We start from the raw sequence: 13,757 nt of genomic DNA, 5'->3' as shown, positions 1-13,757 counted from the left end.
CAGCTATACAGTGAGTGCTCTTTTTCATCAAACTCTGGGTTAGAAAAAGATTTGCATACTTTGATTGATGTATGTTCCATTTGTTTAGAGGTCGCTACCTTGTAGCTTTGGGCCGTTCTTGGCATCCTGAAGAGTTTACCTGCAATCAGTGTAAAACGGCCTTGACTGAGGGAGGATTCTTTGAGGAAAAGGGCTCTGTGTTTTGTGGAAAATGCTATGAAAATAAGCACGCTCCCAACTGTGCCAAATGTAAACAGAAGATCATAGGCGTGAGTAATATCATTGTTTTTTTTAAAGATAAAAGACTGGTATGATGCAAGCAAACTCGTTAATTAAACCATAAGCATGAACTTGAAATATTCATCAGAATAACTAAATTCTTGGGAATCATCCATGGATCAAAGTTCACATTTGCTTTTGTGAGGGATGTATGTGTATGGAAAAGGAGCACCTTTTTTATATAAGGTGAAGCAATCAATAAAATATCAATGAAATTGCATTGTAAATATTCCAGATGAAGGTAGTCTTTATAGCTGAATGAGTTCCCTTCATTCAGACCATATTGATTAGAGGATCCTTTGTACTTTGACTTGTTTTCAGAGGAGACTGCAGTGAAGTGTTTGAGGAATTGCAGCCAAACTTCTGTTAGGAACAGAAAGGCAAAGTACCACACTGACATAATTGGGGAAAAATAAACTGCAAGAACTGAGTTAAAATAAATCCACTTTGAACCTGGAGGAGGGGTTAGGGTCATGTTATGCATGAAATGGGAGTGCTGCTTACTTAAAGCAGGAATGTAATTTAATCATATATCAATCTCCTTCATCCTTGGACCGTCAAAAGCTGAAGTGGAAATGTGTAGCTGTTTTTTTTTAATTCTCTGACATGGCATATTTAAGTATAATTGCAAAAGAAGCAGCAGTTGAACTTGACTCTTTGCAGAGTGCTCCTAGTGTTCAAAGTGCAGTCCAAATAGAAATTTAAGTCTAGATTGGTTAGCCTAGTCTTGTCTAATTAAAGCTAGATGAAGGATTACTTGAAAACCAAATGATAGAAAAAAGGCAAACTCTATCTGGATATGAATTTCTTCTTTCCTGTTAACCTTTATTTACCATTTCTAGGAAATTATGCATGCTTTGAAGCAGACATGGCATGTTAAGTGCTTTACCTGTGCTGCATGCAAAACTCCAATCCGCAATAAAGCGTTTTACATGGAAGAAGGTCAGCCTTACTGTGAGAGAGGTAAACACAGTTTGAACCTTTTCAATTAAATGTACGGTAACAGTTATTTTCACTCATTTTGAACCAGAGCAGCGTTTTGCATAAAATTTGACGTGTAACTCAATATATTAATTTTAAAACATATATTCCTTTGTATGAAATCAGTAATTATCTAAATGTCTTTGCATATTGTAACATTCAGCCAATATAACATCCTTAATTTTCATCACAGTTTTATTCTAAATCTAATTTAGACTATGAGCAGTTGAACATGTAATCTGAAAGCAGTAATATTTTTTCTACGTTAAATAGTGGGTATGATTGCTTTCATGTAAAAGAGAGTACAATGTGTCCACCTCATCTAAGTGAACTGGAATGAGGTCGAACTCTTGTAATGAGTTCATGAAGCTAATATTACTTAATGTCATAATTTGGTTTAGGAGATTGTTTACATTGACATATCTTTAATATTAGTTCAAGTGGCAAATAAAAGGATTTGTAACCTTGGAGTAAGTTGTACACGAAGGACATTAACAAAAGTGTGGGAGATGCTTAACAAATCAGGCTGCATCTGCGTGACCTGAAACATTTACTTCTTTTCTCTATTGATCCTGTCAATCCTATGAAAATCTTCAGCATTTCATTTTTCATTCAGATTAGTAGTGTGTGATTAAGTTGCATTTGCTTTTCAAATGGTACTTTTGGACTTGCATTCTAGACTTTATAAATATACTAACTGACTTTTATATCTATACAATGCTTACAAAAAGACCCAATTTAAAGGTCAAAAGTAAATTTTAAAGAAGCTGTGGAAAGTTTGATAGTGATTACAAATACAGTGTTTTATTTTGGTTTGACCTGTTAAAAATCATTGAACAACAATTGCATAGAGGGAGATCGTTCACCTCCAGCTCTCTGCAAGAGCGTTGCAACCTATCCCTTAACCTTACTCTATGGCTCTGCAATTTATTTTATTTTCATCTTAATCCCATTCCCTTTTGAAATGCATGTTTCAATCATCACATTTTAGTACATTTTTTTTTGAAAGTCAGCTTTTGTACATTTGCTGTTTATATTAAATCTGTATCCTCTGCTTGTCAACCTTTCCACCTTCAAAGATTTGAAGGTTTCTGTTTCTGCTCCCTTTAGAATGTAGACCTTTATATTATGTTGCCTTTCCTTGCACCTCCTAACAAGATATATTATGTTGCTTTTTTCTATGATTTTAATAATTTAGAAAGCAAGTAAGACATTATGTTCATGCAGGTATATGGTGGGATTGGTGAGGGTGAAAACTTATCTAGGGTGGTAATGAGAGAGTTGGTCACCTAATGTTAAATCTACATCCATCAGTATTTTAAATTTTTCATTCATACCAATCTACTGGTTATGAAGAGAATTTTTTGTACTATAATGTTAAGTCTATAACCTTTAATTATTGATATTTCTCTTGCATGTAAAATAGCTTCAATTTTCTTAAAGCACCTTGAAGTTGATCTGCATTTTGTTTGTTGGCCTGTCAGTGGGTAACTTCTAGGTGCTCAAGGTTCAAGATCACTCCTGAGAATACCTTCTATGGTGAAAGGCCTTTCTTTTACAATTGGGTGAGCACGGTTGAGCACTAGAGTTACAGAAGTGAGAGAGATAGGGCTGTGGAAAAGATAAGGAATTGAAAAGATCATAAGCAGGGCTGGGATAAAATGCAGCAGACACAGATCATATGAGTTTGAGGAGGAGTGGAAGGGCAGTATTCAGGAGGGAGCTTTGTTGGGAGATTGGATCAGTTGACTGATTAATAAGTTGGGTGTGGTTGTGTTGGGTGAGAATCATAAGTTTATGGAAGAATTTGGGTGCTCTTACCAGAGGGAATCCCAAAGTTGACCCAGATAAGTAAATTACCTCCAGGAGATGTATGAGTACCGGTAGGGACCATCAAAGGCAAGGCCTCTTTAACAATGAAGCTTCTCCACCATTGACACCTGCATACTCTGTATCAAATGCTGCGGATGTGCACATGCCAGCTGAAACACATTGTCATTAACTAGATATCTTCATTTTTCTACATATTCATCCAAAACAGTGCTGTATGAATCAATTTCTGTTCATTTTTGCTTTTTAATATTGATTTTTTACCAAACCTGTCATTGTAAAGAGGTTATTCCCAGCTTCTGCATAACTTCTATACATCTCCACAGCATCCTCTTCAAGGCCTTAGTACCTCGATTAGTGTATGGTGTCAGACTGAACACCATAATTCAACTGAATGTCTTTATGTGATGGATAAAATTAATAAACTGATCTAGAAACTATTGCAGTAGAAATATGAATCTATATATCTTATTTATGCACTCTTAACAGATTATGAAAAAATGTTTGGTACAAAATGCCATGGTTGTGACTTCAAGATCGATGCTGGTGACAGATTTCTTGAGGCTTTAGGGTATAGCTGGCATGACACCTGTTTTGTGTGTGCGGTGAGTATGTTCCTAATTCCATTCTCCACTTATCAAATTTATTTCAGGGAAGTGAAAGTTTTAGAGCACTTTAAGGCCTGCTCACTTCAGTGTAATAAGGTGGGGGGGAAGGGGTGGAGCAAGAGGTTGTGGTTGATCCAGATGAGAAAGGGATGATGGGTAGGTGAGGGAGGGAGAACGTGGGAATGATGTATGAAGCTGGGAGGTGATAGGTGGAAGTGGCAGATGGCTAAAGATGGAATGTGATTGGAGAGCAAGGTAGATCATGGAATAAAGGGAAGTAGGTGAGGATGGAAATTGGAGGGAGAAATGTGTGGGTCATAGGGCTGGTGGGATAAAGAAAACTGGGGAGCGGGGGGATAGAAGTTGCTGCAAATTATGAAAGTAGATGGTTGTGGGTCAGAAGTTATGGGGTGGGTGGTGGGTATTCTCAGCAATGCTTTGGGCTCGTTGTCTGTAACGCCCATGGTAAATGTCACAAATAGGGGAGATGGAGACCCCAAAGATCCTCTCAGCAGTTTTTACTGTCCTCTATAAGGTTTTGCTGTCTGATTCCTTGCAGCTTCCCTACCACACAATGATATAACCAGACTGGACGGTTTTGAAAGTACTCCTGTAGAAAGTTGTTAAAATAGGGTGGGGAGCCTTGCGCAACTCAATCTCCTCAAAGTGTAGAAGCTGCTGTGTCTTCTTGACCTGTGAGGAAGTGCTATGGTTCCAAGTTCGATTGTCCATTAAGTGCACACCAAGGAACTTTGTACTCTTCACTCTCTCCATGACAGAGCAATTGATTTGCAATGGAGAGTGGTTGACCTGTGCCTTTCTGAAGTCCACAATCATTTCTTTTGTCTTCTCAACATTTGAGACTCAGGTTGTTGTTCTCACACCATTTGACAAGCCTCTCTACCTTCTCTCAATATGCCTACTCATAATTGTTGCTGATGAGGTCAACCACATCAAGTATCATCAGCGAACTTGATGGATCTTGATGAAAGCAGTTACTTTTTCCTAGCGGTAAAGCTGAACAACACCTCCACCCACTAACTCGCCCCCTTACACCCCTAACCACCACTACTTTATTTCCTGTCAGTCACCTTTATGGAGATACAAACAATCTATGAACTGGGTATAAGCTATTTATGTACAGTATTTATATTTACTGTCCTTTTATATTTTGTTCTTCATCTTTCGTGCTGTGTTGGGTTTAGAGTAACAATTATTACATTTCCCTTACACTTGTGTACAGGAAATGACACCAAACAATCTTGAATCTTAAATACATAATTTGTTACTCAGGTAAATTGCAGTTTGTCTTTTTTTATACCCTTTAACTATTTCCATGAAACTTCAGCTAATTGGGGTAGCCACTTAATTGGGTCAAAATGTACTAATCGTGCTGTGTCGCAATGAACCAGAATCCACTGTATATGAAAACATTAATATAATTTCCATTGAATTCAGAAGGATTGAAACTAACTTGACTTAATTTAACTTTCCAGGTATGCCACACAAACTTGGAAGGCAAGACATTTTATTCTAAGAAGGAGAAACCCTTGTGCAAGAGTCATGCCTTTTCAGCTGTCTAGTAGTTCAACACTGATGATGGTGACCAGAGAGCGCAATAGAAACCTGGCTCAGACAAGCACAATCCTTATTAGGAAGCTTGGAAGAAGTCACAAAGAACTGAAGTCACAAAGGAATTTTGGCTCTCTGATGCAATAAAAAAATATATGCAACTCTTCAGAGGCAATTAATCACGCAAAACTGTTACATGTGTATTTCTCAAAGGGCCAATTGTCTTGCTTATCTTTCTGTCGTGCATGTAATCTATAAATTTTAATTTACCTTTTATTTCCAAAGGGAAATGAGCTTAGTGGTAGCTATCTTGGACATCCATTCAATATAACAAATTTTCAGGCATTTCATCTTTATCACTCTTTTGCACACAATTACATTGTTTATTATTCTTTAAGAATGTTCTCAACCATACAGTATGATTGTTTATGAGTTATATTGCTACTTGTAAAACAAAATCAATGTCAGTATTTACTCATGAACTGTAGAACTTTGATTGTTGCATTTGGAAATTAGTTTGGATGTTTGTTGAAGATAGTAATTAGAAAAAAACAATTTAAAGTGTTGTGTTAAGGAGTAAGCCAAACAGTTTATCATAAGTTACCAACTTGCAGTCACTGGTTTTGTATGTATATTAATTGCACTTGCATCTCCCATTACTCGCAGAAGGGAGATTACAGAAAATGCTTATATTGGCTAAAGCTATTTTTGGAATGGAAGGAGATGCCTTAACTTCATATAGTATCTCTTCATTACTTACACTTACTGCATCTGTTTCTCTTCACCATTCCATTGGGTTAATCACTGTAACAATAAATGAGGTGTATTTTGTCACGTATTTTTAGCTTTCATTTCTGTTAGTTTGTCTGGCACCTGCTGAGAGCAGTGATTTTGTTACCGAGCAAGCTCCACATAGGTTCCTGTGACCAGCACTTGTGCAGCCTGTTTTCATTCTGGAGAATGTTGTATTATGCATGGAAATTCGTTCCCTTGATTTCATTAGGATTGACTTTGGATTTGCAATCTAAAAAAGTCATGTGGTGCTTTAAGTGCAATTGGCAATCAAGGATGATTTTCCAGGCAACTATACTGTACCAACTTAACATGATCAATTAACCCTTTAAAATATTTTTTAAAAGTTACAATGATGTAATAGCAGTGTTGATGAATAGGAATGTTCTGTATAGGCATGTTTCTGGAGTTTAAGAGCTTTTCATTGCTTGATATGCTGTTAAGAAGCCAAAAATGTCCATAGCTATTTGGAAACAAGTTACTTTTATATCTAGAAATAAAATAGGACTTTTCATTTTCAGGCTTCCCTTTCCGTATATATTGATGGGAAATTTCAAAAGATTGTTTAAGTAGCAAGCTTATTGAAACTTTTTTCAAAGTTGATAGAGTTAAAGGTACATGTTGCCATTGACATCTGGAACCAGTTATGTCCAGGGAGCTGTCTACCAAAGACCAATTAATATTAGTGTTTATTTTTGCAACAAATGATAGCTAAATTAAATGAAGCTGTGTGAATTGATTTGGAATTTTTGTTGATAGCTGAAGCTTGTTATACAATTTTATTGCCATAGATGCTGGCTGACCTGCGAGTTTCTCCAGTATGTAATGCGTCGCTCTGGATTTCCAGCATCTTCAGAATCTTGTGTTTGAGTTGCTTTTAGTGTTCAGGTTCAATGCAAGTGCAAAAGTGCTGTAATAAAGAACCTTGTCACAAATCTTGCCTTGGTTTTGTAACTTAGTTCCATGTTTAGACTTTATTTTTTGCTTCTGTCACAAGTGTGGATCTTCTATATTTACAAACTGTTGGTGTAAAGTGTTCATTTTATTATCTTTGTTTTATTACTTAATCTTATTCTACTTTTAACTGAAAAACATAAACCAGGTCAAATATTTCAAGCTTTGCCCAGGAAAGAAGCATTAGTATTTGAAATTCAAGCAAGCTACAGTTTGACATTTTCTGTTTTGAAATTGTATACCTACTTCTGACATGCTTAAAATTAACAGCGGTGGTCCTGTGAAATTGTGATCAACTTTTTTTTTGCTTGATCTTTATACTTTCCTATATTAAATCTTAATTTAAATTTTAGGAATACTTTACTGCTAAGTGTTTGAAGAACATCCTGCTAAATAAAATTTAAACAATATCTCTAATAGTAACATCTGGGGGGAAAAAAAACATTCCAAAGCCTTTCTTGATGGTATTCCTGGATTAGTATCTCACATTGTGCAACCCACTTCTCTCTTGGGTGCTGAGACTGACATGGCTCTTTTTACTCAGAAAGGCACTGCAGACAGTGAGCTGGGACCAGTATTGACTGGTCCAATACGTTTAATTTGTTTTTGACCATTAGCTAAGCTGAAGGATTACACACATCTAGGAAGAGACTGGTGAACTTTTCCCAAAGCAAGCATCCATTAAATTTTCTCTAATGTTATTTCATGGTTTCTGTGCTTGAGGTTACATTAAAGACTAAAAGCAGGCTGAATCCAACTGGATTCAAATTCATACATGTAAGTAATTGCGCTATATGGAATCATTCCTTAATTTTTTGATCTCTTTATTTGACTGTTCATTAGGTTGCCAAATCAAACAATAAAACTAATTAAATATTAAAAGCTCTTTATTGCATCTTGAGATTATGATGAAGTTTATAGATAAATTACAAATATGAAATGAGAGATTATAGAGGTTCTCTGAAATTATTTAGAAGTTTGAATGCTTACTTTTGATATTAGTTTGAGAATTACAGAAGATAAATTGTGGAAGTTTGAGGAATTTCCCAATGTGTGGTGCATGGAGCAGTGCAGTTGCCATCCACTATAGTTCTGTGAATACTAAATGAACAAGAAACAAGTAGACAGGTTAGCACAGAAACCAGAAGACACTTTACTCAAAAATTGATTATCAGAATCAGGAAGCAGTCACCCTATTTACATAACCTAAGCCAGAATGTGTTCTTCCAAAAATTAATTTGCAGCCCTTTATGGCAGTAAGATGATTCAGGAGAGAACCCCACAAGCAGTTAGTAATTGGTAAATTTTAACATCATTCTCCGCAACTATCTCCAAAGGGATCTGACCACAAAACACATCTTTACCTCGCACTTTCCACAGAGATCCCTCCCCAGTAATCTCTCCCCTGGTACTTACCTCTGCTAGTGGCCGAAGTGCAACGTTTTTGGTGTCTTTTCATGACTTCCTTCAATGTGTTGGAATTCACAAGACATAGAGAAGGTACGTGTGAGGAATGTCTAAATCTCAAAATAAGTAATATAAAAAATAAGCATTCAAACTTCTAAATAATTTCAAAGAAACTCTGAAATCTCTCATTTCATATTTGTAATTTATCTAGAAAATCCATTATAGTATCGTGAGATTATAATAAAGAACTTTTAATATTTATTTAGTTTTATTGTTGTAATTTGGCAAACTAATGAGCAGTCAAATACAGGGAACAAAAAAAAAAGTAAAGGGAATAGTTCCATATAAAGCAACTACACACCTCCATTCAGGGCCCCAAACAGTCCTTCCAGGTGAGGCACATGTTGGGGCCTTCTCGTGTATCCAGCGCTCCTGGTGCTGCCTCCTCTACATTGGTGAGACCTGTTGTAAATTGGGTGATTGCTTTGTTAAGCACAACCACTCCATCCGCCAAAAGCAGAACTGCATGGTGGCACAACATCTTAGTTTTGATTCCCATTCCCGTTCTGACATGTCAGTCCGTAGCCGCCTCTTGTGCCACAATGAGGCCACCTTTGGGGTGGAGGGGCATCCCCTTATATTCCATCTGGATAGTTCCAATACCTCCACCGGATTTTAAAAAAAAATCCTTCCACCCACCCCCCTTCGGGCACTACTTCTATTCCCTGCTCTGGCTCCTTAAGCTCTTCTTACCTGCCCTATCACCTCACCCTGGTGCCCTTGCTTCCCTATGGTCCACTCTCCTCTCCTGTCAGATTCCTCCTTCTCCTGTCCTTCATCTTTCCCACCCACCTGGCTTCTCCTATCACCTTCTAGCTATCTTCCTTCTCCTCCCCCTACCTTTTTATTCTGGCATCTTCCTCCTTCCTTTCCAGTCCTGAGGAAGGGTCTCAGCTCAAAACGTTGAGACTGTTTACGAGTATTCATTTGCATGGATGCTGCCTAATCCAGTGAGTTCCTCCAGCATTTTGTGGGGGTTGATTTGGATTTCCACCATCTATAGGATTTGTTTATTTTTAAATTTGACACTGTCAGTTCAGGGAGAAGCCAAGTCACTACAATTTCAATCATTTCAACTCTAAAATTAGTAAAGGCTCAGAGAAAAATAACAATTGCTGAAAGTTGAAATTATTTTATGTACAAAGTCAGAACTGATTATAATCTTGAATTCCAACAAATTGAACGGAGGCATGAAAAACACTAAAAACGTAGGCACAACTAAACTTGATGTGAGACACCATAAATAGAAATGTGAGGAGAATAAAGTTAGAAATAAAGATTTTCTGAAAAGCAAGTAATTCTGATAGGAATTAGAGCAAATATTAAAATTTGTTTAAAAATAGTAATTACAGTTCATGAGTCATCTTTGATTTCATATTAAGGCTTTTAAAATACTAATTTGTATTCCATATATTTTTGTCTACAAACATTGTATTAAATTCAAATCTAATCCCAAGTCACACTGCCTAGCAAATTGGTCTGATTATGAATTTAGTTTTTTCCATTTGATGTCACTGGCAAAAGAAATTCTGTAGTTTTACTCTTACACACGAGATTTATTTTTCTACTAATTCCTGACATTATCTAGCCAAAGCTAGTACTACTAAAAGCACCATCTGTTTCTGCCCTACGCCCGAATGTATCGATGGGTAAGTGTAGCAAATAATATGGCCCCAGGACGGAAGGATTGGGCTGGGCGTGACCTTTCCACCCATCTCTATGACTGTAATTGAATATAGTAATAATACTGAATGGTGTCCCTATTCAAACCTTACCTTGGCAAATTTCATGGTCTAGATTTCCACAAGAAACTGATGGGAAACATTGTCAATTTCTGCAAAACATTTTGCTATTGCATCAGACATGATTTTATAGAAAGTTATAGAGTGTGGAGAGAAAGTTTTAGATAAAAGTGAGTGATCTTATTTGGCTCTTCACATGGAACATAGAGTTTACAAAGATTTAAAATTAAAAATATTAGGTCCAAGACCATCATGCATTTCCAGCAGATAAGGGAGCTAGATTATGCGTTTATAAAATTTCAGTTGGTCTAACGATTTGGGGTATTATAGAACCGCACAGTACTGGCACAGCATTGTGGGTTGAAGAACCTAACTTTTAACCTTCTCCAAGATCAATTTAACACTCCCTCCCTCATAGCCCTCCATTTTTGCACTGGTGTGCCTACCTATCCAAGAGTCCCGAAAATGTCTCTAATGCATTTGCCTCTTCCACCAACCCTGGCAGCCTGTTCCATACATTCACCACTAGGTGTGCAAAATAAATAAATAACTTGCCATCTTTATTATGTTTTTCCCCAATCACCTTAAACTATGGCCTCTTGTATGACCATTTCCACCCTGGGACAAAGGCAGGGGCTGTCCATGATCTCTATCAAGTTACCTCTCATCCTTCACTCCAATGAGAAAAGCCATACCCCACTCAACCTTTCCTCATAAGACATGGTTCTAATTCTTGTAAATCTTCTCTGCATTGGCTCTAAAGTTTTCACACCCTTTCAACCACATCTGAGGCAACCAGAATGGAACACCAGCAAGCCAAATCCAATTTTTTGCAAGAGAATTCCCCAGCCTATGTCTGGGGAACCGCTCTGATATAGGATTTTCTTGCTGATCTCCATAAGAGCCAGAACCAGTGTAATTTTTGAAAAATACTCCACTGAAAGCAACCTCAGAATTTAGTTTTTGCTCTCAGTTGTGCAGAGATAAGTCACCATTTGCCAGGGCTGATGAGGCACTTTCATTACCCCAAGGGTAAATTTTATTTCTGCTTTGTTTTCTTCCATTTTGCCCCTTATTCTGGTGTCATCCCCAAGTGTTTTCGACAACTTTTCCTCTTAAGTAACTGAATTTTTTAAAACTTACTTGCTACGTGCTTATTAAATCAAAAAGAAAGCTACAGAGCAAGGTTTTCAACACTTTAACCAGTTGTCCATGATGAATCACTTTGATTAAAATAGTTATTTTTTTAAATTATGGTGCTTGGACCAAAGAATGGAGAAAATGTATTTAATAAATCCATGTTTAGGTTCACTGCTGATAAAAAAATTACTGGTTGTAATTAATAAAACAAAGAACTCAGAAGAAACAAGCTCTGCATTTTCATCTATTTAAAAATACCTTTGTGTTTTTGGCCGCTCAAACTTTCCTTGCCTTTAATGGTGTAGACACATGGAAATTTGTAAAATATCTTAGGCTTTCATTTGGAACAGGCTACGGCGCTACATGATCACAACTTTTTTTTTAAAAAAAAAGGTCAGTTTGGATTCATTTTTAGTTCCTAATTAGATTAAGAATCAGACTTCTGCTTCAATATTTAATGCGTGTACAACATGCAGTAAAGAGCAACTCAACAATTTTAACAATATATACTTCATTTTACTAGAATCTTGGGTTAAATTACAATACATTGATTTACTGTAGTGGGTATATATACATAAGGCCAATATACTTGAAAGCACTTCAGAATTACTTTTCAAAATAGAACATGTATAGACTGTTGTATTTCAAATTAATTTAAAGTATTGTACTTAGTCATTGATCTAAAATGTAATATAGTTGCTTAACAGCTGTACAAGAAAGTGTTTGGAAAAAACATTGACCAGTTCTACTCTGGATTCTTTATTGCCGTTCTAAACAATAGCTTGGGTTTCAAAAGAATTACTGTTAATATGAAAATTACAATGCAATTATTCAGCACAAAGCTGCAAAATCACAAGCCAAACCAGCGTGAAGAAATATATATTTTTTAAAAACTTAAGCAAAAAGTATTGGCTTAATCCTAATTTTTTTTTCGCTGGACGCAATACAAATTTACTTCCACCTTGAAGCCAATGTTTACATTTTTTTTAAACTCGTAAAGTTTACCAAATACTAACCTAAACAGTATTCTGGATGTTTTAATGCATTAGTAGCATTATATAATGAAATGCCCTGGCCTCATGTCGAATTTGTAAATATTAAGAAAGTGCACAAAAATGAACGAACCAGTTTTCAGCACACAGCTTTGGCCACCAAATGGAAAGTAGACATCAACCATTCGTAACATCACCAAAGAAATGGCATATTTCTGATTACAGTTGCATTCTTGCAAAATAAATCTAATTTTTAAAAATCATTAATAGATGAAAATTAACATTTTACACACAACACTGATAATACACTAGGACCATGCATCATATTTTACTTTCAAACTTATGCTAATGTGTGTACTTCACTTTAGCGGACTATGTTTCTAATGTGTGTCCTTCACTTTGATGGACAAATGTTTTTGAAGTTATTACTGTGTTGTTGTGAACATGTCATTGTGTTTTATCCTTTCAAATATGCAATAACATAAGCTCAAGGAAGTTTGGTATGTAGTTAATATTTGAAGAGTTAGACGAAACTATACATGATTTACACCGTTGTAAAATATGAGCAACAAAATTCAAATGTTAATTATCTTTTCAAATCTTGAGACATGTTCAAACATTCAAATATTGTCCCTTGATAGGTTAATTGGAGAGATATGCACTTAATACAGTGTAAAAAGTATAAAATAGCACTGTTCAAACAATTTTACCATTTATGTCACAAACATTTTAATACAGGGAAAACTATTTAAAGGAAGCGCGTCAATGGTAATTTACATGAATTGCCTTTGTAAAGTAGCATTTTTACATCATATACAGCAAATGACAGCAAGCACATAAAAATAATTACACACAATTTACATAGTCTTCACATCTGTAAAGTTTATTACCATAACACTACAAAACACATATTCCCAGTACCTTTCAACAAAAGGCTTCTTAAGTGCAATGACTGCATATCTAAACATTTACAATTGGTAAAACTAGCTATATGCTGAATTTCTTTTTTCAATATAAGGTAGAAATAATGTACACTGCTTAGCAACAAGGTACTGAAGTTTTTCTTAATCTGGATATTAATTTGTTGTTGATCTGCAACCTGCAATTTATGATATTTGATACAGAACAGATCTCATGCACACTAACTTATGTAGCAACAATATTTAATAAGAATGACTCATATTTAATTAACCACTGCCAACTGTGGTGGAATAAAGTTTTGTTATAATTTGCTGAATGCTTGGTGTTACCATGTAAATGTGTCTAAATGCACAATTAAAGAAAAGCTGACTCAACTCTTAAACTACTGAACTTTAATGGTATAAGTGCCTTGGTTCAGATTACAATTGCTTTTACAAATGCATTAAGGACATCCAGTCACTGATCATAACCACTCCTAA

At 35.9% G+C, this 13,757-nt stretch overlaps 1 protein-coding gene across 2 annotated transcripts in view; it reads left to right on the top strand.

The window, feature by feature from the left end:
* The window catches only part of LOC140200447 (PDZ and LIM domain protein 7-like), a 137,466-nt gene extending 131,793 nt beyond the window's left edge, over window positions 1-5,673 (top strand). For both annotated transcript variants that reach the window (XM_072263795.1, XM_072263794.1), the window contains exons 7-10: window positions 89-269; window positions 1,122-1,242; window positions 3,580-3,695; window positions 5,195-5,673. In XM_072263795.1, the coding sequence (XP_072119896.1) occupies window positions 89-269; window positions 1,122-1,242; window positions 3,580-3,695; window positions 5,195-5,281 (505 nt within the window). In that variant the 3' untranslated portion in view covers window positions 5,282-5,673. The remainder of the gene's footprint in view (window positions 1-88; window positions 270-1,121; window positions 1,243-3,579; window positions 3,696-5,194) is intronic.
* Window positions 5,674-13,757: the final 8,084 nt, after the last annotated feature.

Source organism: Mobula birostris, chromosome 7 (genome assembly GCF_030028105.1).
Source record: "Mobula birostris isolate sMobBir1 chromosome 7, sMobBir1.hap1, whole genome shotgun sequence".
Taxonomy (NCBI): Eukaryota; Metazoa; Chordata; class Chondrichthyes; order Myliobatiformes; family Myliobatidae; genus Mobula; species Mobula birostris.
Note: the sequence above shows the minus strand (reverse complement) of the source record. Positions and strands in the feature narration are given on the sequence as shown.